General features: G+C 35.4%; 1 protein-coding gene across 3 annotated transcripts in view; it reads right to left on the reverse strand.

Moving 5' to 3' along the window:
• Positions 1-22251, reverse strand: part of LOC149773305 (uncharacterized) — a 127462-nt gene that overhangs the window by 20760 nt on the left and 84451 nt on the right. For 2 of the 3 annotated variants that reach the window (XM_089946526.1, XM_089946525.1), the window contains exons 4-5: positions 15722-16081; positions 9816-9846 (exon numbers count right to left, since the gene is read on the reverse strand). In XM_089946526.1, coding sequence (XP_089802652.1) covers positions 9816-9846; positions 15722-16081 — 391 coding nt within the window. The remainder of the gene's footprint in view (positions 1-9815; positions 9847-15721; positions 16082-22251) is intronic. The other variant, XM_089946527.1, reaches the window with a different exon arrangement.

Consider the following 22251-nt stretch of genomic DNA (forward strand, 5'->3'; position numbering starts at 1 on the left):
ACTTTCATTTCTTTTCTACATGTGCAAATCAAATCTGTGTAATGCTTGTCACCAATGACATCATGGATCTAGACATGTTTTGTGTGTCAATGCATGAACTTACTGAAGATGAATTATTCAACATTGAAGCAATTTTTCAAGAAATCAATGCTGTGATGCAGCATGTCATTGCAAACACAATCCTGAGTGTCACCTCAATGAAATGATTACAATCTCAAAAAAAAATTTTTTTGTGACTGTCTACACCAATCACAGCTAGGAAATCCTGCACAATCAATTTAGCATCATAGCATGTTTATGATGGTTTGCTTAGTGTTCAATCACATCTGTTTGGGGACTTTAATGTGAATAAATTGCTTGTGTTTTCAACAGATAAAGACACAACCTGGAATGGTTTTGAATTTCTCATAGGCACATATGAAATAGAATTAATAAATATGAGATCTGACAGAGGATCACATTTTTGACTGGTAAATACTCATATGCATACATCAGCACAAAATCATTTCTGCCATTATTATCAAACCCCCAATTATGTGGTTGATATTCCACATTAATCTTTCAGAATAGTTCTTGGATGGCCTGAAGAAGATAATAAGATTCCAGAGGACCAACAAGTCTTAAGCACAGGATACAATTTTGCAACAGACATTGCCAGGATTTACCTAACGATTCAGGTTAATGCAAATAAGATGTAGTTACAAAGCCTCAGCCTCAACAAAGCAAGATTCACAGGGTTATATATTGTTTGGGTTTGTACCGATTGAGGACACCAGTAATCTGATAATGATAATGATTACTCTGGTGATGCCCACGTACCTTCCATGTCATAATGGTAGGTTGGCACATATTCGATTTATTCCTAACCATATATATATATATATATATATATATATATATATATATATATATATATATATATATATATATATAGTCTGTCTTGGGATTTAAGAGTCTTAAGGATGCAACAGCAAGTTATAAAAAAATCCCCTTGGTGTCAAAACGGGGGTTGAAATTAAAACATTTGGGAGTCTCTGATGCACAATTGTGGGCAAAGGGAAACACAAAGAGCACATATGTACATAAATATTGTCAACATGTTATGTCAGATGCACATGAATGTAGTATTAAGCCCATTATATGTTCAGACATAAACACTACCCCAATAAGCTCACTAATATTATTAGATTTTATTTTTCATACTTGTATAAAAACAATTGTGCTTGAAAAATTACACACATATATATATATAGTTCATTACAAGCTATGAGCAGAACATTTAGCAGGAGTAAAAATATGGGTAAAGTTTAGAAAATCAGCAATTACTGTTTGTACAAATGATACACACACCAGACTCATATGGAAAATGTGCTTTTGTGTTGGGGCAGGGGTGGAACCAATTTTAATGATGCAATACTTAGCCTGTCACTATTGCATAGCATATTCTTTCCAGGATGGAAATTACCCTCATGCATATGGTGAGAATTGATCCTTTCATAGGGTGGCAGTCAACCTGGTCATTGCACACAAAAAGTATTAGTCATCTTTTTCATTGATGTAGAAGACTAAAAGTGAGTCATCAGTACAGGGTAGGGGGAGAGAATCTGGCAATATCAACAGGTAACTATCACATGCTATTGTGTAGCTGAATTTGCCAGTTTGGTGGGAGGCTAATGGTCTCAAAAGACTGGTATTAAGAAGGAATGCTCACCCTTATGGTACAGATATCCACTACTGCAATTTGGAATCAGCATGGGCCACCTGTAGCACAAAGACTAAGGGCCCTATAAAAAAAATATGCCTTTGCCCTCTTGTGCCAAAGAACAAAGGAAGAAGGAGACGGAAGTCATTTAGTCAATGACATTTTCAATTCTAAGATTCTATGTGTACTATAAGAAGAGTCCACGAACAATACATAGCACTATTTTCATTCATGAAATCAAGGTTAAAGTTTCAAGTTCTAGTAAACATCATCGCTTGTTCCAAAAAGGCCATTAGTGATGCCAATGGAGGTCAATTAACATCAAGTGATCAAAGGAGGACAGTTGTACCATAGGGAGGTCAGATTATGGTCTTGCAAGTAGGTAAAATACTTAATAAACTACCACTTAAATTTGTTTTTACTTTCTGAAAGTTCTGTATAAAACGGTAGTCAAAAAGATTTAAAAATAACTTTGAAACAAACAACCCCCTGTAATATGTACATGCAACAAAGGCACATTACATCAAACTGTACTCATCCTAGTTTCATTTGCTGCCAATTAAATACTCATTCAGTCACTGACAAGACAATGAAGCAATAATGTCAATATATGACTGGACTATACCCTTCTTTCCAACCAACTTGACAACAACCAAGAAAACATGTAACTCCAGGCATAACATGTGCCACCTCAGATGTGGGAGGTCGTGGGTTCAACCCCTGACCAAGTCATACCACAATCTTATACAAATGGTACTAGCTCATGACTCAATTGCTGCTCAGCATTAGGAGGTTAGTGTTAGGACTGGTTGGACTGGTGTCAGGAGGTGATCTGGTGGGATATGATGCTATATGTTTGCAGCATGATGCTACAGTGCTAGACATCACTATAAACTGCCACACTGCAGACATCATTGCGATATGACTCAACAAATTGTTAAAACTATGTTCAAAATCCAAATCACACACACACACACACACACATAATGTGAGTGCTTCTATTTTTAGAAAGAGGGATTTTCTTAATATAATCACTCACTTTCTAGCTTCATTACAATAATCCATTGATAGGATTAAAAATGTATGGTTTTATTATTTGTCTATGTACTTGCAGTAATGTCACTGCTTCACTGCTTTTTCATATTTTCATAACAATGAATGTTGGAAAACAACCTTGACCTTACAAAGTTGCAGCACTTTCAAATTTGACAACATAGCATTTTCCCATATTTTTCCGACCTACATTACTACATTTTTAAGCTAAATCTTCAATCACATATGTTATGTACATTTAACTTCATTGTTTGTTAGTAACTTTGTTTTACATTTCAGTATGTGCTATTGTAATGTTTATTTTCTACTGGAACTGAATTATTTTTTTTGTTTTAAACAACTAATACATAACTAAAATATTCTCTGTGTATATGGGTTTAATATTAGGATCATTATTAATAGAAGTAAACATACTGGGTCTAGGTTATTGGGAATTCCATGATGCACCTGACATAATCCAGGTTTTATATTATAATTTAAGTAATAGACCTTCTAATTATAACTAACATTTTATGTTGTCAACATTTAGAACCTTCCAGATTGAAATTTTCCATTAGGTAAAAGCTTTTATTAGAAAATACTAATTGTGACCTTATGTCAAGTACAGGACTACGTAATCTTTTCACTGGAAAAATTATTAAATCACACTTTATCATCTAGCAGAATCAATTGTATTATTGTTGTGTTCATTAATTCTTTGGGGCTGGAATTTACTTCATCAAATTATTTAACTCAAGTGATTTTTCTCTGGAAATACATAGTGCTCATAAAAAAATAAGATTCTTGGACAGAGACATTCATTGGGATCTGTAGTGAATTCATACCTAGAATTATATTACTGTGTTTCAACAAAAGACTTGGTACAACACCAAGATACAGACCACCAGAGACACATCAACACTTTCAGCATTGTATATAATTTGGATTTCCACTAAATTTTATTCAGAACTTTTATTATTTGGATTTGTGTCTGTAATTCTAGTTTATTTGGGATTTAATTTGTAATATTGTAAGTTCCTTTCTTTAAAACTTTTTCCCTTTGTATTCTAGGGAAATAAATAATTTGCTGAATTTTGCAAAAACTTGTTGCTTTTCACTCTTTTCTGTTACTTTTTTAAGAGCACAGACTCATAACACATGATATTTATACTTTACTTTCTATAAACTATATATTTTTTGTAATCTATCAAATTATTTATGAAAACAACCTAATGAAGTAGCATTTCCTAGACACAGCAATGTTCACCATTATAGGTTCAACTATGGTTTCAAACTAATGTTATAAAGAAAATAATGCAATCAGTGCTGTCAAAATCTTCATTACAAAAAATTAAAATTTGAAAGTGCTCTACAATGTTTATATTCTTAAAACAAAAATTAATATTTACATATTGATGTTTCAAAACAGAAGTTGATATCTTTTCATCATCAAATGGTAGGCCTAATGAGCAGTGATAACATGCTAGGGAGTGGGTTAATGGTCAGTTGGCTATTACAACACATGCCTGTGAATGTGCAAGAGTTTGTCTACTGGTATCATCACTGCACAGAATACATTTCACTTTGGGCTATAACACTACACTGTCAGAACTTCCTGGCTACAGCAAGGGAGCATCTTAAAAGTCATAAGCTACTGTAAATCACTGTGTAAGTCTATAAACAAAAATCACCGGGTGAAGTCATTTTTCACTTTCCAAACAGAAAAGGAAATGTTTAAAGTTTTTAGATCACTTAGTCACCCACTTCACCTTGCAGCATGACCTATGAAGCACATTAGAATTTTCATTTAGAATACCTCTGGAGCATATCTGGCTTACCTGGAATTGATAAGAACATTTTAGGACTTAAAAGAAGAATTTTTTGGAATGCATACCATACCATAAGTTACTTTTAATTTTAATTCTTTTATTTTGTATTTTAGGGAAATATATTCATATTTTAAATGATAGAATACTTTTCAGTTTTGATCTCATGTAGTTTAAGCCCCTAGGATGTAAAAAATGACAAACGAGTTAGATAGCACTGTTCTGAACCTCATCAGCTTTAATCTCTATGAACAAAAAGTCCCTCTATGCAAGGGAGTGATAAGCTCTCTTGATTGTTATGATAATCCACCTCAGAAAGCCAAAATTTCAGCAGAGCCCTTTAAGGGTACGAAACGACTCTCTCCCCTTCCTCTCTCTCTCTGAAGCTGCCAGAAACTAAGCTCTAACTGGGCATAAAACTCAATCTTGATCATACCCAGCATAGATAAGCCAGAGACTAGGGATCCGATTAGGAGTGCAGCTACAAATTAAAGCTAAGTTTTGCTAAGAATCCAGGTTGGCAAAGGACAGAACCAACCCAAAATTGCCAATGAATTGTAGACAGTATGGTTCTATGGATAGGGTATGAAGCTCACTCAAGAATGCAAAGGAGAGTACGAAAAGTCTTGAGGATCATGTTCTCAAAAGAAGTTTCACCCAAATGTTCATAGGGTGTTTTAGTTAATGAAAAGATGACACAAAAGAGATTCCATCTAGGCATTAGCAAGTGAGCAGTTTTAAATACCTTATTAGGTAAGCAAAATGAAAATGTGAACTGACAGCCAGGCCTTCTGAACATATGAGTGAGATATCTGGGCTACACTATACCCCTCGATAGTAAAAATCAAGCATTGTTCCTCTTCAAAAATGAAAAGAAAATCTGCAATTGCACTCAATTTAGAACAGTTACAATCAGAAAGTTCCCATCTGCATTAACTGCAAGTTTGTCCACTTGGCATCATAGACCTTGGACATGGAGTGTTTCTTGGCTTGATTGATTCACAACTTTGCTATAACTTTTTCCTGGCAAACAGATTGTTCAAGATGAGCCAAGCCTGAAGGAGGAGAAACTGGGGGCTATTTAGTAGCAATAATAAACTTATGCTAAGGGGTGGAAGGACTGACAATGGACAACTAACAAATGAACAGTGGACAACATCACATCACAACAGCTCTTCTACTCTATGATCAGTCAAGCTAAATATATTCCACTGGCCATAACAGACCTTGGTCACATATCATTTCCTTGACCAAATGATGCACATGGAAATTATGCTTGAAAACCCATCCTGGCAGAGAGATTTTGCGCAAGATGAAACCTATGTAAAGATGGAAAATATGCAGGCTGTCACAGAGAAGAGAGCCTATGTGCTGTGACACAAGGTCCCAGCTCTAGGGCAAAGTTCTGGACTGGTCTACCAGTAGGTTGATAAGATTGCTGAACCACAATCATTGAGGCCAAAGAGAGACTATCAAAAACATCTGATCAGTGGAGGTCCTGGTTTCATAAAGTAAATTTGAGATCGACCTGATGGGTGGGAACACATATGCAAAAATGATGATCCCACTTTGGGCTGAAAGTGTCCACTGCCCATACTCTTTGGTATGGGAAATCTAAGAGGGAAGCCTGTTGTTTAGCTTGTCGCAAATAAGTACCAAAGGTTTGCCTCAAAATTCTGAACAGGAAATTTGCTATGGATTTGCGCAGTGACCATGTCATGAAGACTAATCTTACCTGTCCTGGACAGAGCATCCACTGAAATATTCTTTTTGCCAGGAATGTGGGAAGCATTGAGGGTAATTTTTTCTTCAGTTGCCCAGTGAAGGAGGTTCCAAACATCCATGCAAAGAAAAGGGGTATGTGTGCTTTCTCGTCATTTTAGGTACACTAGTACCAAGATGTTGTCGTTGAAGACCATCACGCTGTGACTTATTCTGTCTATACACCCTGATCAACAATGAATACTGCCCTTATTTTAAAATTGTTGATGTGGAGTGCATCTGCAAAAATATAGAGGTGGGGTTCTGGGGGCATGCATGGTGACTCCATCAAGAAGCTGGTCCTGATTTTTTCATCATATATGAAAATGTTGGAAATCCTGACAGAGAAATCTCAACAGCCAGAGTGTCCCTGTACAGTTTCTAGTTTTCTAGGGGAAGCTGGAGAAGGCACAAGTGCCATCTGCCTTGTCTACTGTGTAGTTTAAAACCCCAGAACAGAAAAAATACACAAGCTGGTAACATGGTCCTGGCTCTCAGCACCTCCAATGGGGTCATGAGCTTGTCTACTCTGTCCTGCAGGACACTAGCTAATCCTCTATTTGTAAGGAAATTCGCCTCCACATGGAACAAATCTGGAGATGGAGAAAGCTCTGATTTCTCTAGGTAGGGTAAAAGAGGATCATGTGGGACCAACATTGAGACAGATAAGTCTGATGGACTCTACTGGTCACTATGGTGCAACCAACTGTGAAACAAATAGCAGATAGGGATCAAAAGTGACTTGAAGTGGAAATAAACTACTTCCTTGACCCTGGTAAAAGCTCTAGGTGTGGAGATTTGGTCAAATGGCAGAATAAGAAACTGGAAGACCTACAGGTCCAAGCAAAACAATGTACTTCCTGTGAGGAGGATAGATAGGGATGCATCTTGAAGATTGACAGGGACCACCCAGTAATAGTGTCTTTTGATATTCTTCTCTAAAGCTGAAATGTTCCTCCTGCAGAAACTTATTTAAAGAGGAAGGTTGATAATTAGTCAAAATATTTTCCATTTTGTTTTGGCATTTTGAACCAGGAAAATCTGGGATTATAAAGATGATACTCATCAATGAACCTACTCTCTACTGCACCCTTCTGGGAAAAAAATGATAAGTATTCCTTTAACTTAACCAAATTCAACTGAAAGAAGCACATGGAGGACCTTACCTGAGGAGGAAGATCTCAAAACTGAAGTTAGGATCTGTCATCCATGAATCTCTTAAGGAAGGTTTAGTCTTGCACCTGCAGTTGACCAAAGAGGAACACACAGCAGGAGAGGGAGCAAATCCTTTTGGGCTGCTCTCCCCATTTGAGTAAAAAAGGTGGAAGGGCTTGTGAACTTTCTACCCTGGTCTTTGTGTCACATCCTCTAGGGCCAAAATGGTGCTTAACTAGGGTTGTTGCTTGGACTGGGGCTGCATGGCTTTTGAAGAAAGTTTTTACGGACATTGTGAGTGGCGAAGATGTCAGGATGTGCCATTTGGCAGACTCTGCAGATGGGTAAGAGTGACTCTCAACCCTCCTTGGTTGTTTGAGGGAAGGCCAGCACCCTTCCTCCTTTTTGACCTAGAGGTAATATCTGCCCACAGACTGCAACAATGACCTCTCTACCAAAAAGCCAAAGCCCTGAACTCCACAGCTGTATGCTGGGGAAGGACCAATCAATTCCCTGCAGTGGAAACCCCACATCCTGTAGGGATTATTGGAGGGGGATGCTGTTCTGATTCCTTTCCCTGATCTGGCATATGCATGCTAATTTCAAATCCCAAGTCAGATTCAATGGTAGACTGGAGAGAGTGGATTTTGAGCCTGAACCACAATCACCATACTGAAAGGGCTCCAATAACTGGTGACCAGTACTCAGACTAGTTCCCAGTGACTGGCACACAGTTACTATCAGTGACCCTTCCTCACATCTTAAAGACTTGTATAATAATGTACAATATCTGGGTGGCTTAATTATGTCACCAACAATAGGTTTCAATAACTGAGTGCTGATCCTAACTCATCAGGCAGCATAAGTCATTCAAAGCTAGTATCAAAACTGGGGTCATTTGAGGGTGCAGTTCCTCCCACTTGGGGGAGTGTGACTCTCTCTACCCTATGGTACTGAAGTTGGTGCTATTCCTCCCTCATGGAGGGTGTGATTCACTCTCTGCTTGCTTATTTATTCTCTTGGGAGGAGCCTGATGGACCTTGTGCAGCCTTTATGAAACTTTTCCAGTCCTATGATGTGGGAAGAGGAAGGACTTTTCTTCCTCCCTTTGTATGTTTATCAGTAAGGTTCCAGAGACTGCAAGATCGACAATGAACTGTCCTTTTACAATATGTACAAGCTAGGCAGGTGGGGTGGGTATCCCAGGGGGAATTTTCTGTGCCCGCACCTACACACATAAAATTGGAAACTCTGAAAACAAGAACAAAAATCTTTCACCTATTATTTTGCAAGATTATTTCCAAGGAACAAACTCAATGAAATTTAATCACCAATGCCTTACCCACCCAGGTGTCATCTCTATTAAATGACAACCACAAGACTGATGCTTTAATCACAATAAAGTCAAGTCATGGTTGACGGTATTTTCATTCCAGAAATGATTTAGCTTTGCAACAGCAACAAGTTATGTATTACTGATACTAAAACAAAAAGTTTCTGGACATGTGCCAGTAACAAGACCAACCTCCAGGGACTTTCTAGAAGTCACCATATGAATGAATCAATTTTCATCATCCAGACAAGGGTAATTCCTGTTCCAGGAAGACTATGCTATGCAATAGCAGCAACATGTAATGTTTTACTGATATTAAATTGTTTTGCTTACATCTTTTAACCATTTGTTAAACAGATGTTGCATTTTGATAATTTAAAAAAATAGGGAGTAAAAGAATTATATTGGAAAAATATTACCTAAGGATGCAAGAACCAAGTTACAACACTACAAGCTTAGTACACACCTGAAGCATCCAGCTGAAGCAAAAATAAACAAAACAAGAAAACATCACAATCAAGATGTACAGTAACCATGGCTGGAAAAAGCTATACAGTTTCAAACAGCACAGTAAAAGCAATAAGTGATTTTTGTACCATTAAAATATGTATTTTGTGCAAAATTAAACACTTGCTTACAAATAAAATAAAAATATAAAAAAAACAGTTTGGCCTCTAATTCATCATTTGCAATAACCAAGTTAAATCCATGTGTGCAGAAAAGTCTCCAAATATGTCTATAACATGCTAAGGCTATTACAATTAATTCTATTATTATTAATGCATTTATTTTTGCTTATAAATTTTAGTTAGTAAGTTTCTTTTTTTGGTAAAAACAATGATAAATAATTCTTCTCTTTGGTAAAATAAAGATGGTACGGTTACCAGCAAAGGAATTAATTAACTATGATGCAAAATGCTGTTCAAACATTTATAGCACAACCAATATACTGTCTATGAAAATAAGAACAGAACATAGCGAATATCCCAGAAATTTTTTCACTCACCCAGTCATGGCCACACTGGTTTCTTCCAAACCTAGCAGACACAAAATAAACATTATAGTAACAAACAAGGATTCTGCATATAGATTTTTATGAGTAATGAACTTGCACCAAACTTAATTGAGTTGATCGGATGCTGTGACCAACAAATATAACATCATTCCTGTGACCAACAAATACAACATCATTGCTATATGTAAAATATTTTGCCAAAAAGGTGATACAATGAATACTGTCATAAATTTAATATGAAAAATACTGAATTTACAGCAAGAAATAATACAAACTAATGCTAAGCAATATAGCCAATACAAAAAAATGTCAGTAGAAAACATCGCCAAATGCTGATAAGTAAAACAGTTATTACAGAATAAGATGGAAAAATAGGCAACCAATTACTGGTAGTGGTAACTGAAATAGTCATTATAATAAAGGTCAGCAGACACCACAATCAAATACTGGCAATTAATACAGTCATTACAATAAAGGTCTAGCGAACAATAGCAACAAATACTAATAATACATTCAATACAATGAACATGAATAGACAACACCACCAAATAATGGTAATTAAGAGTCATTTAAAAAAAGTCAGTAAAATTTGTTATCTAAAATATTTAGTTTTTATCTTTGTAATAACTTGTTCACAAGCACAATGCAAATCTTTTTTTCATGGTCTTTAACCTGATAACCTGCACAGAAGATTTACTTGAGATAATTCCAGAATTTAAACACTTTTAGCTTTTTCAAGTCAACCAAGAGCAACTGGGACAGGTAAGGATAGGAGATAATAATGTTTTGACTTATTGTGCTCCTAGAAATGCCAGGATTCAATCTATGTGATCCAGTAGAACCTGGACTAAGTTCTGCTTCATGAGGAAATTCATTCCTATGTAAATCAAGTCTTGAGACGGAATGAGTTCCAATTTCTTGATGTTGGGTAAAGGAACCAACCAAGCTACTGTGGAAAAACAATGGAACAGATTCTGATGGAGGGACTTAACCTGAACATTACAGATCAGTCAATCACTAAAATATTGGAGATTCAATGTACCAAATAACTGAAGGTATGTCCCTACTTTTCCCATTAACATGAGTGTAGACTCTAGGTGTGGAAGGATTCTGAATGGCACAACACAGAACTGATAAACTTTCTGACTAAGCAAAACTGGGGGTATATGCTACGAGGAGGAGATACCAAGATGTGCAAATAGGTATCCTGAAGGTAAATGGAGACCACTCAATCTGATGGATGAAGTGCATTCTGTACTGAGGGCTTCGTCTCCATCTTGGAAGGTTCCTTGAGCAGAAAATGATTTAAAATTGAGAGATCGATTATGATTCAAAATTTGCTGCCTTTCCTGGTAAACAGGACACTTTGGGAATAGAATGTGGGAGAGAGTTTTGGGACCCTAGGGCTATCACCCCCTTCCTTCAGTAGGGAAGGAAGGTGAGTTAGAGAACTTCCTCATGGGAGTTAGAGGTGTGATTTTCTGTGAACCCAACTTGTAGTCTGAGTTTGTGTTAGACTTAGGCTGCATCCATTTGAAAAAGTTGGCAGACAACCTCGAGGGAGAGTTGCATTTCCACACTATCTGGCTATGAGCATTCAGGAATGATAAATGTTGATGATTCAGCATGTTTTGGGAACCCATTTAGGGATAAGTCCACCAAAAAGGGTCTCAGCTTTAAATGTAGCAACACTTAGGTCTTCTACTTTATTGCTAAGCAGGACCAATACAATCTCATGGTGGATATACAGAAATTCCACCAATAATGATTTTACAAGAGAAAACACATGTTTGGATGTCTTGGCATTAACTGTACGGTAAGTGGGTTCAAGGAAGATTAACTCAGCATACTAACCTGAGACAATATCAGCATGCGAAACTATGGTGTTGAGTAACCTCGTCTTCTGTTTGATGGCTTCAATTATATTGATGGGAAGTATGCACAGACTCCACTTTGAATAAGAACTGAGGTCTTAATGCTGAGGAAGGGACTGAACAGCTGGTACTTTGTCGAACTTCTGAGAAATTTCCTAGATCATGGAGGAATGAGGAAGAATTAAGAGGTCTGGTTAAGATGCCACCCCTGAGATCTTTTCCAAAATGAAAAGGATCTTCTTGGAGTGTGTGCCAAAAGGCTTCAGGCAGAAGCTGGGGGTGGGTGGTTGGCAGACTTGAAATACCTCCTCGTCAAAGGACCTCAACCTTGTCATCCTACTGACAGGAAGGTGTGAGACTAGTAGCAGGCACCAGTGGCACCAACGAGTGGTCAGTAAACTATCTAATTGCTGTTCCAAAGTCATATAGACAGGAAATTCTTAGTTTGGCCATTGAAATTACTTTGGCTGGTCATTTAGGGATCAAGAAGACTTAGCACAAGATCTTGATTAATTTCTATTGGCCAGAAATTAAAAGTGATGTAAGTACTACAGATCTTGTCACACACTCATCAAATGAAGGGATATCCAAAGACTCATCTGCAACCTATTCCTGCATTTGACAAACTATAAAGCAGCATAATGGAAGATTGTGTCGGTCACATACCAAAGACCAAGTCAGCACTATTACTGGATATCCTGTACATTAATTTGGCTTTTCTCAAGGGGATTCGGTCTTTAATAGGTAATATTTTTAACTTACCAGCTAAAATTTTCCTTGCTTACTTTCTTTCTGGATTTTTATTAGTCCAAATGTTCCTTTTTGAAGATGTGCTAGCTTTGCAATGTTTTTATTATTTGAATTACCTCACTGTGTATTACAGTAGTCTAAATAGGGTTGTATGTAACTGTTATAAAACAGTTTTCTGTGCCTTTCAGGGAAAAAAGGTCTTAACCTAATGAGAAGCCAGAAACTTGAATTGCCTTTTTTACTGATATGTTTGATATGTTCAGTCCATGATAGGTTATTATCTACCAAATTACCAAGTAGTCTATCATGATATCATGACACCATTTGCAAATTTTTATCCTTCTGTGTCAGACATAGTCCATCACTATCAAGATTTGTTCTTTCTTGTTGTGTTGAGACAAGTAATATTTTAGTTTTACCAATATTTACCACCATGCCATTGCATGTGCACCAGTTGTCCACTTTGTTTAGGGAATCCTGTAAATAAATTTTGAGCTCATGCTTTGTCTTTTGGATGTCTGACAATGTTGTGTCACCTGCATAGGGATCTGTAGATGAAATTAAGTTCCTTAGTAAAAGTGATAGGTCTTTAATAAATAAAATAAATAGTAAAGGACCTAGAACTGGGCCTTGTTGTACTCCAAATCTAATTTTTCCAGGTTCAGACAGAACATTATTTATGTAAACATATTGTGTTCTCTCACTTAAGTATGAAGTAAACCATGTAATTGTGCTTTCATCACATTGGTAGATTTTCAGTTTGCTCAAAAGGATTTCATGAACCACCACATGTCAAAAGCTTTTCTGAAATCTACAAATACAGTTCCTATTATTATACCTTGGTCAAGTGCTTGAAGCCATTTATCAGTTAGGGAGATCAAGGCAGTCTCACAGGAATGGTTCTGTCTAAAGCCTGATTGATTAGGGTGTAAGAGCAAGTGTTTGGCTAAATATGACATAAATGAGTATCATGGACATGTTTTTTAATCAATTTTGAAACATTTAGTAGTACTGAGATTGGCCAGTAGTTATCAGCATTATCCTTAGAACCAGATTTGTGAACAGACATTACTTTTGCAGTTTTCCATATTTCGGGACAGATGAGATTGCAATATATAAATTGATTATGACCGTTATGCTATCTAAAATAGCTGAGGAACAAGTTGTAATGAATCATGGACCAATCCGATCAAGTCCTGTAGCTTTTATGGTATCAAGTTTACTGAAACATTTTATAACAAACTTTTTTGATACTGGTGGGATAGAGAAACATACCTCATTATGGATTTTGCTGCTGCAGAATTTTTTGAGTTCATTAAAGTTGTCTTCTATCCCTTGTTCTTTTAACTTTGTGGTAATGTTGGTGAAAAACATCACTGAAAACATTTGCAATGTCAGTGTCATCAGTAACTATGTCGTCATTTACCAGAAGTGAGTGAATTTTATTTGTCTGTTCTTTGTGTGTCCCCCCCCAATAAGTTCACTGAAAACTTTCCAAACAGAGCTAAACTTTGTTTTTGTTTTCAAGCACTGATTGATAATAAGTTTTTTTAAATAGGTTTTTAATCATTTTTGTTCATTAAAGTTGTTTTATATCACTGGTTCTTTTAACTTTGTGATAATGTTGGTGACAAAAATCATTGAAAACATTTGCAATGCCAATGTCATCAGTAACTATGTTGTCATTTACCATAAGTGTGTGAATTTTATTTGTCTGTTCTTTGTGTGTTCTCCCCCAATAAGTTAATTGAAAACTTTCCAAACAGAGTTTGTGTTTTTGTTTTCAAGCACTGATTGATAATAAGTTTTTTTTAAATAGGTTTTTAATCTTTTTTGTTATTTTATTTCTCCATACTTTATCGTGTGCATGGTTTCATTAGCCTTGAGTTGGTCTCGAGTTTTCATAGCATCTAGGATTTCAGTAGTAAGCCAATTAGGTTGAATTTCAGTCTTTACTTGATGTACTTTTAGTGGTGCATGCTTAGATACTACATCCATGAATAAGTCAGTCCACACCCTCATGGCTTCATCTAAGTCATCCAAATTTTGGATCATATTCCATGGAACTTTATATAGGTCATTGAGAAATTGTTCTTCATTAAAAATTCTGAATGATCTGTAAGTAATAGTTTAGTATTTTTCTTATTTCTCTTGCATTTAATCTTTCTTGTCAGAAAAGTAGGATAGTGGTCACTAAGACCAACATTTGGTACATTAACAAGCCACATTGTCTGGTAGGTTGGTATAAATGTGATCAATAAGACTGAAGACATTGTAGCGATATGACTGAAACATTGTTAAAAGCTACGTTAAAAATCCTAAACACACACACACACCTATTTTTTAAGCTGACCTCCTGGTTCTGTAGAAAGAAAGATGTATTTTGTGGTCAATTATCAGATCAATGATTTCTTTCGCCTTGGTGTTCACACAAGAAGGTAGTCCTGATATTATTTTACATGTATCTGTGTTGCAATACCTAGCAGCATACAGTAAACTTTCAAAATCTGTTCTGATTTGATTTAGTGACCTTCCATCATGGCATCATTTCCACCAACTAAAATAATAATTTGGCTGTATTTGGTTAGGTCATTATTCTTTATTCTGTCCATGATGTTGTCCATTTTTGCACCTTTAAGACTCTGTACATCTGTTTTAAGAGGTCTCCTTGGTATTATGCTTTTTAATATTGAGGGGCCAATTATATGAGTCCTATCTTTTCTGGCTTTTGAAGTCCGGTGCTGCACTCTGGTTTGTATTTCAGACACATCTCTTGGAGGAAGGAGTGCTGAAATTGGTGTCTCAGTTGTGCGAGCTAAACAAGTTGATGCTGACACATTTGACAGTGGGAAAAGCGTTTGCAGGCAACAGACTTGTCTGAACTGAGGGCCATGGGCGTGCATTTATTGCTGTTGCAGGTGTAACACATGACTGAGAGGAGGTTACTGTTGTTTGCAATGCAGGATTTCTTTGTGTATCAGTTATTACTTGTATGGTCATTTTACATTTTTTGGTCTGGTACTGGGATTGTCCATGTTTGAATTTCTGACATTGTTGATATTTGGGAGTATGTCTGGATTGCTTAAAACAATGAATTTTTAATTGTTGTTTAAAAAAGCAGATGCTATTAATAATCTGTCCAAAAAAATTCAAAATGAGTGACACTGATTTTACCTAAAGCCTTAGAAAAGGACACCATGTCAAAACTTATATCGATCTGAGAAAACTATTTCCTAAGAAATCAGTAAGAAGCCATTGAAAAAGATAACTAACCTTTACCCTCTTCCACACAGCAGGAACAGTAGCAGCAGCCACAAGATCTCATTTTCTTACTTTTACAGAAATCAGGCCATCCACACCCGCATTTCTTCTGATAATAATGGCATCCTCCACAACGTTCCTTTTTACTTTTCTTACCACCAAAAAGTTCCCCCCTTTCACTGCCTGGTCTACAGTAGAAGAAACTGCAGCATCCTTTCAATAAACAATGGCAGGTCACATAGCAACACTTGCTTTCATCATAGTGGTCATAAATCCTGCAGCATTTACAGCAATCCAGACATCCACAGCAAAACAGGATTATGAAGATGGGTAACAGCAATAACAGGAGTAAGAGAAGTAGTAGAAGCAGATCTGTAATAAAAATTTGTCTTAATTCGCAACAGGAAGGAGTAAAATCATGTAATAACAATTTAACTGTATAAAGACAGGCATGTAAAATAAATCTCAGGGATAAAGCATACAGAACTTGTCTGAAGTCTGCAACATCAAAGATTGAACATGGTAATAATCTCTTCTTTCATCTCCAACGACGCATGTACTTAATTAAAGGGGCCCCAAGTGGCCGAGTGGTCTAAAGCATGCTCCGTTACAGATCACTGTCAACTCACCTATGTCTGTGTAGGTTCGAGTCTCAAATCTGGCCAATGTGGTTATGTGAGAAAGCTTGCCAGTAGCTTCTCAAGGGTTGGTGGCTCTTCCTGGGGTTTTCCCGGGTTCTTGCTCCACCATTAATACTGGCCGCCATGTAAAGCCTATCGTGTGCTGAAAAATGGCGTTAAACATTAGAACAACAACAATAACAACTGAATTAAACTTTTTGCAAAAAATAGACCATGACATCACTGTACCCATCTGCCGCCATATTGTTTTCAGACAAAGCAAGGAGAGATGCTTAGAAACATGTTGTAATTCACAATATATAGTCAAAAATAAAGTTGTTTTTACTTGCTCTTCCCTCACTATGTAATGTTTTGATATATTCTACTATAATATGAGTGTGTACAGTAATAATTTTGTACATTTTATTTCTTTGTCATCCTTATGTATTGTTTTCAATCTACATTGAGTAAAGTGAGTAAAGCTGTTGTGTGTACACATTCAAGGAATATATATATATATATATATATATATATATATATATATATATATATATATATATATATACGTGTGTGTGTCCTAAATTAATGTGTTGAAACAATTATTCATTTATATTTACATTGTCAAATAGACATTTCACAGTAATACAATATTACTCAAGAACAAGATCCAAATGTTTAAGTGCCCCATCTGCACAGTGTATGCAATTTATCTTAAACAGTGCTATCAAAAAACTTAATTTTTAAACAGTTTCAAGCAGCAAATGTATAAGACACAATTCTGTTAACACTGCCCTCAATTAAATTAATGAAAATTATTTTCTTTATTTCCAGTAATTCCATTTTGTTACATTTAATACTATTACCATATTTATACATTTCTGAAGAGGGTAAATATAAAAACTTTTAATAATAATAGTAACATTACGTGTTTAGGCTCGAATAAATAGTAACATAAGAAAGAGTGAAAACAACAAGCTTTGAAAAATATAACAAATAATTTATTTCCCTGGAAAAATACTGCAAAAATGAAAAAATATGAAAACTTAAGGTTTCCAGGATCAAATCCAAAAATAATACAAGAATAATCCACGAATAAAAGTCCTAATATTGAAACGTTCTAATGATTCCAAGTTCGAGTCCCGACGAAGAATCCAAGATGGACAGGCAATGATGTATGCTGTAACCTGTACTGTGTTGACATCTACAGTTCCTTGTAGAAACATAATAATTAATCCTTTGGTTGTGGAAATCCAAACACAATTTTCAAGAAAAGTCCTTGTTCAGGAGTTCTGTATGAATATAATAATATTTCCAGAAAAACAAATTAATCTTCTAAGTCCAATTAATCTGAAGAAAAATTAACATATAACTCAAAAACTCGAATCTTCAAAACTGGTCATAACAGAAGAAAACAACTTGACATCAAGTGTTTAAAAGCCCGGTCTCTGAGATCTCTCTCTCTCTAAACATCACTATTAATACTAAGTATTTTGCAATTTTGGAAATGCCTAATTGCAAAATAGAGGATGATGTAATCATGTTTACATGTAAAAGTTACATAGCCCCTGCATGTCCTTGATAAGAACCAATCATTTTACTCCTAGAAAAAGTTGTTTACTTGACCCTCAATCAAGGCCAGGAACTAAGTCAAAAATAGAAATAAGTGTTTCTAGTATTAGGTATCTAAAGAAAACTCAGGTCAAACTGAAATTTCTGGAAAATATCAAATTCCTAGTAAACAAAATTGCATTATACTGACAAGTAAAGAAAATAAAAAGATTCCAAAACCCACAAATAATCAAATCAAATCAAACACAACTTAGATCAAATATTCATAATAACAATAAACTCCATTAAGATAAATAAATAAATGATTTATTTCCTTTATCATACATTTCCATACATTATCAATAGTTACAAAATGAGTATTTTTACAACAGATGGGTGGCAAAAATCAATCATTGTTTCAAACAAGTCCATTTTACTGAATCTTTTGCTCTTATCATGATGCATGTTATACATGTACCGGGTATTAGTACTACCTTGTTGTGAATAATGTAAAATAGTATCATTAAGGTGATGGTGATTATTATTATTATAAATGTTATTTTCAAACTAAATACAAGCTTTAAATTGCATATAGTTTTTGCTTTCTTTGAGAGAAACCAATCTCATTTTGTCAGCATTCTTTAATGAATTAATTTTACAGGACTAGTTTGGAGGCTGTACAGTAGGGCCTATATCTATGTCTGTTGCTGCACAGCTTTCATGTAAGATTTAATACCTTAGATGAGGTTTTGTAATCTTGCTTCAAGTAATCACTGAGATAATAACTTTGCAGAATATTATTATTTATGGATGTACCTGCCAAACTGCAGTTCTTGATGCTTTGTTGTCAGTTACCAAAAATCGATTGACGAAATTAGCAAACTGCAAGCAAGCTTGGTAATCTAATTTCCATTTTTATTCCCATGTGTCAAATTTTTAATTCTTCAGAGGTCATTGCATCTACTTTTTCATTTTTAAACAAGATTGAAGCATTATATTTCAATTGTGTCAAGTAAGTAACTTTTCATTGCCTTGTTTTGTTTACAGATATAGCATAAAGTACCAATTGTTTGGTGAGAAAGCTTGCCAGTAGCTTCTCGTGGGTCAGTGGTTCTTTCTGGGGGTTTTCCTGGGTTTCTTCCTCCACCATTTCTACTGGCCGCCATGTATAGCCTATCTTGTGCTGAAAAATGACATTAAACCCTACAGCAACAACAGCTAATCATTGGACATGCAGCCCTTGCAAAATACTTTGAGCCAAAGTTATGGATGCACAATTGTATATTGGCTTCTCATCACCATCCTTGTGATCTTCATATATGACTTCTTTTTTCATCACTTTGTTGAGGAAATGAAGCTTCATCATTGTCACAGTCATACCAAGCAGAATCCTCAATGATTACTTCAAACCATTCATTTTGTTCAGCCTTGCTACTGCCATCAGATAGAAAATTGTCACTTTCATTACACGAACCACTGGATAAAGCATCTCCAATTCTGAAATATGAGAGATAAGATTTTATCATTTGTAGAATAAACATTAAATTTTGAGATATATTAATCAAGATATTTGACCATGAAGAATATGAGCCCTTGGGTTGGAAACAGTTCAAATGACAATAAGCAAACTGGACTATAACTTAAGTAATGGACCACATCCTGAAAGTGTAACAGGGGCAATTCTTTACAAAACATAAATAGGGCTTTCCCTGCTTGATGGGGAAAAAAAAAAGGGGGGGGGGGCTGATGCACACCAGCAAAGTTAGTGGACGAACGGACAACAAATAGTCACCACATATTTCATTTATTCTAACCCAAGTTCATTTCTAATAAAAGGGTATTCGGTGATATAATTTAGTTATAGGAGAGAGAAAGTAAGATGGAAAGTTTTAAAAGTAGAACGACAGAGAAGAAAGATAGCTCATTTTAGTGAAATAATTACTTACTGAAATCAAGAAGATGAAATTCCAATGAAAATAATAAGCTTTATTTAAAGTAAATAATCAGTTAATTAAGCAGTTACACATGAAGTATATGTTTCAGGTGGATGGAGACTCAACTTAGGAAGTAAATTAAGAAAGTATAAAATAATCTGATAAATGATGTAATTAATGGAGCCAAGTTGAATTTCTTACCATCTTGTATGCCAAAACAATCCAGACTATTGTAACGTCTCGATATAGTAACTCTGTAACCACACAAGTCTGGCCAAGTAATGGCAACTGTACTATCTTCAACAGCTGCAAAAAGCGATTCCGTCTAACCCGATGCTGGACCGGTCGAAAAGCATATATAAAATTAAATGTATGCACGCGCTGCCACAGGACTATCCGACATGGGCAGAGAGTGGACATGTGTGCTGACCGGTTAAAATGATCCGACATAAACACAGCTCAAGTAAATACTTCATGTAGAAAATAAAGGGGGTGGGGGAGGACTTTAAATTTCAGTGTAAATAAGTTCAAAATTAGCCAAATTGTATATTAAAGAACTACTTCAAGTAAACTACACATTAAATTTCCATGCACCATCACAAAAGAAATATGTACATAAATGTATCATGAAAAAGTAATTATACAGTTGTTTGTTGTTTAAATGCTACAAAATGTTGCATTTAATAGGAAATTTTATTTAAGTATGCCAAATGTATGTACTTTTCTTTCGCAGATTCCTTGAGTCCAATATACATGGACAAGCTAAGATTAACGGCCCAACTGAAACCGGGACTGTTCCAAAAACCTCAGAATTAAAGGACTTATGTGTACTGGTATCGCATCTATTCAATTGAGTTGCCTGAGTGCTAATAAAAAATTATTTTGAGCAAATATCAATTTAAAGTAGACTGTCCTCAAAAAGAATAAATAAATATTTGCCATGCAATATAAACCTTCATTTTAAAATGAGTTTTATGTTCAACCAATAAAAAGACGAAACAGCGATGTTATCATGCTTACAGAAAAGTCGAAAATATAAATAAAATTTAACTATACATTTCAGTGTTTAGCATGGAATCAACATATGGTAGTCCAAGCTCAGAATCCACAAAGCTAACATTCAAGGCCTCAGCATCATCGAAGCTATTTTCTAATTCAAAGGAGGTGGCTTCAGCTTGTTTGAATTTCCATTTTATTTTTTCAGTGTTGATTCTATAAGTATTTTTGGTTTCTTTTAGAGTCAAAAAAAGATCTGGAAAGGATGAAAGACAGGCAACAACTGTAGGCTGAGATGGAACAATGTGAAACATCCCAGTGCAGTAAGCTTAATACATTTATATTAAATCAACATAATTCCAATTTTATGAACTGACTGCGCTTTCTACGCTTTGATTGGATGTAAATGGTCACGTGATACCAATCTGGAATTTTTTACACATCGACAAATTCTGCGAACTACATTTGGTTCCCTGTTACCAGATCATTTGACGTGAAGTTTTTATCAACGCCTTACACTCTAATAATAATAACAACAAGCTCCCACCCACCCACTCCTGTGATTTCTGATCAAAAAAGACAAGCCACAGCTTAAAATCATCATTAGAAGTTAAATTTAAAACAATGTAATTGCAAAGACCTTCCTGCACTCCAACACTCACCCCTTTTGCCGAAGAAGGCATACTGTAGGCTTTAGAAGCCAATCTTAGGAAATTATTGCATTTTACCTCAACAACATGTTACAGCAGCAGTTATTAAAGGTCATGGTCATATGTCAACCATGGGATGACGCTAAAAATGGACACGATTTTGCTTTTGAAAGATCGAAATGCGTAGAAAGTAACAATGTCGTTGCTATAACAACACATGCCATACGCAAGCGTAATTTTCAAAAAAAAGGAATATTCCTAGTTTAACAGCAACAACCTTTTTTTTTAATATATATATCACTGGCATGACCCACTATGACATTCTACCCAGTATCACTGTATAAAGAATCGATGAATCTTGGCTAGCTAAGATAAGGCTATGTATTCTACAGCAGTTGAGAGGCTAATGAAAGAAAACTTCTATGTACATTAAAGTGAATGTTTTGTTGGTTAAATCTCCTGATCTGATGTTAGGAAGGAAGTAAACTGGAATTATAAGGATTAAATGATCATGGATGGGTATTTATCGATGTGTAGACCTTACCTAATCACTCACAAAGCTAACATAAAATCCTTCGGACTTTATTTACTTTGCGAATGATTAGGCAAAATTTACACATCAATAAATAACCAACCATGGTCATTTAATCCTACAGTAACAAATCATTGCAATTGAATTGCTGAGATTTTTTATATTATGCTTCATTTACACAAAAACCATATTGCAGACATCGTAGCGATATGACTGAAAAATTGTTAAAGCTACGTTAAAAATAAAAAATCACATCACATCA

This window comes from Sinohyriopsis cumingii, unplaced genomic scaffold (assembly GCF_028554795.1).
Source record: "Sinohyriopsis cumingii isolate HCF-2022 unplaced genomic scaffold, ASM2855479v2 utg000695l, whole genome shotgun sequence".
NCBI lineage: Eukaryota > Metazoa > Mollusca > Bivalvia > Unionida > Unionidae > Sinohyriopsis > Sinohyriopsis cumingii.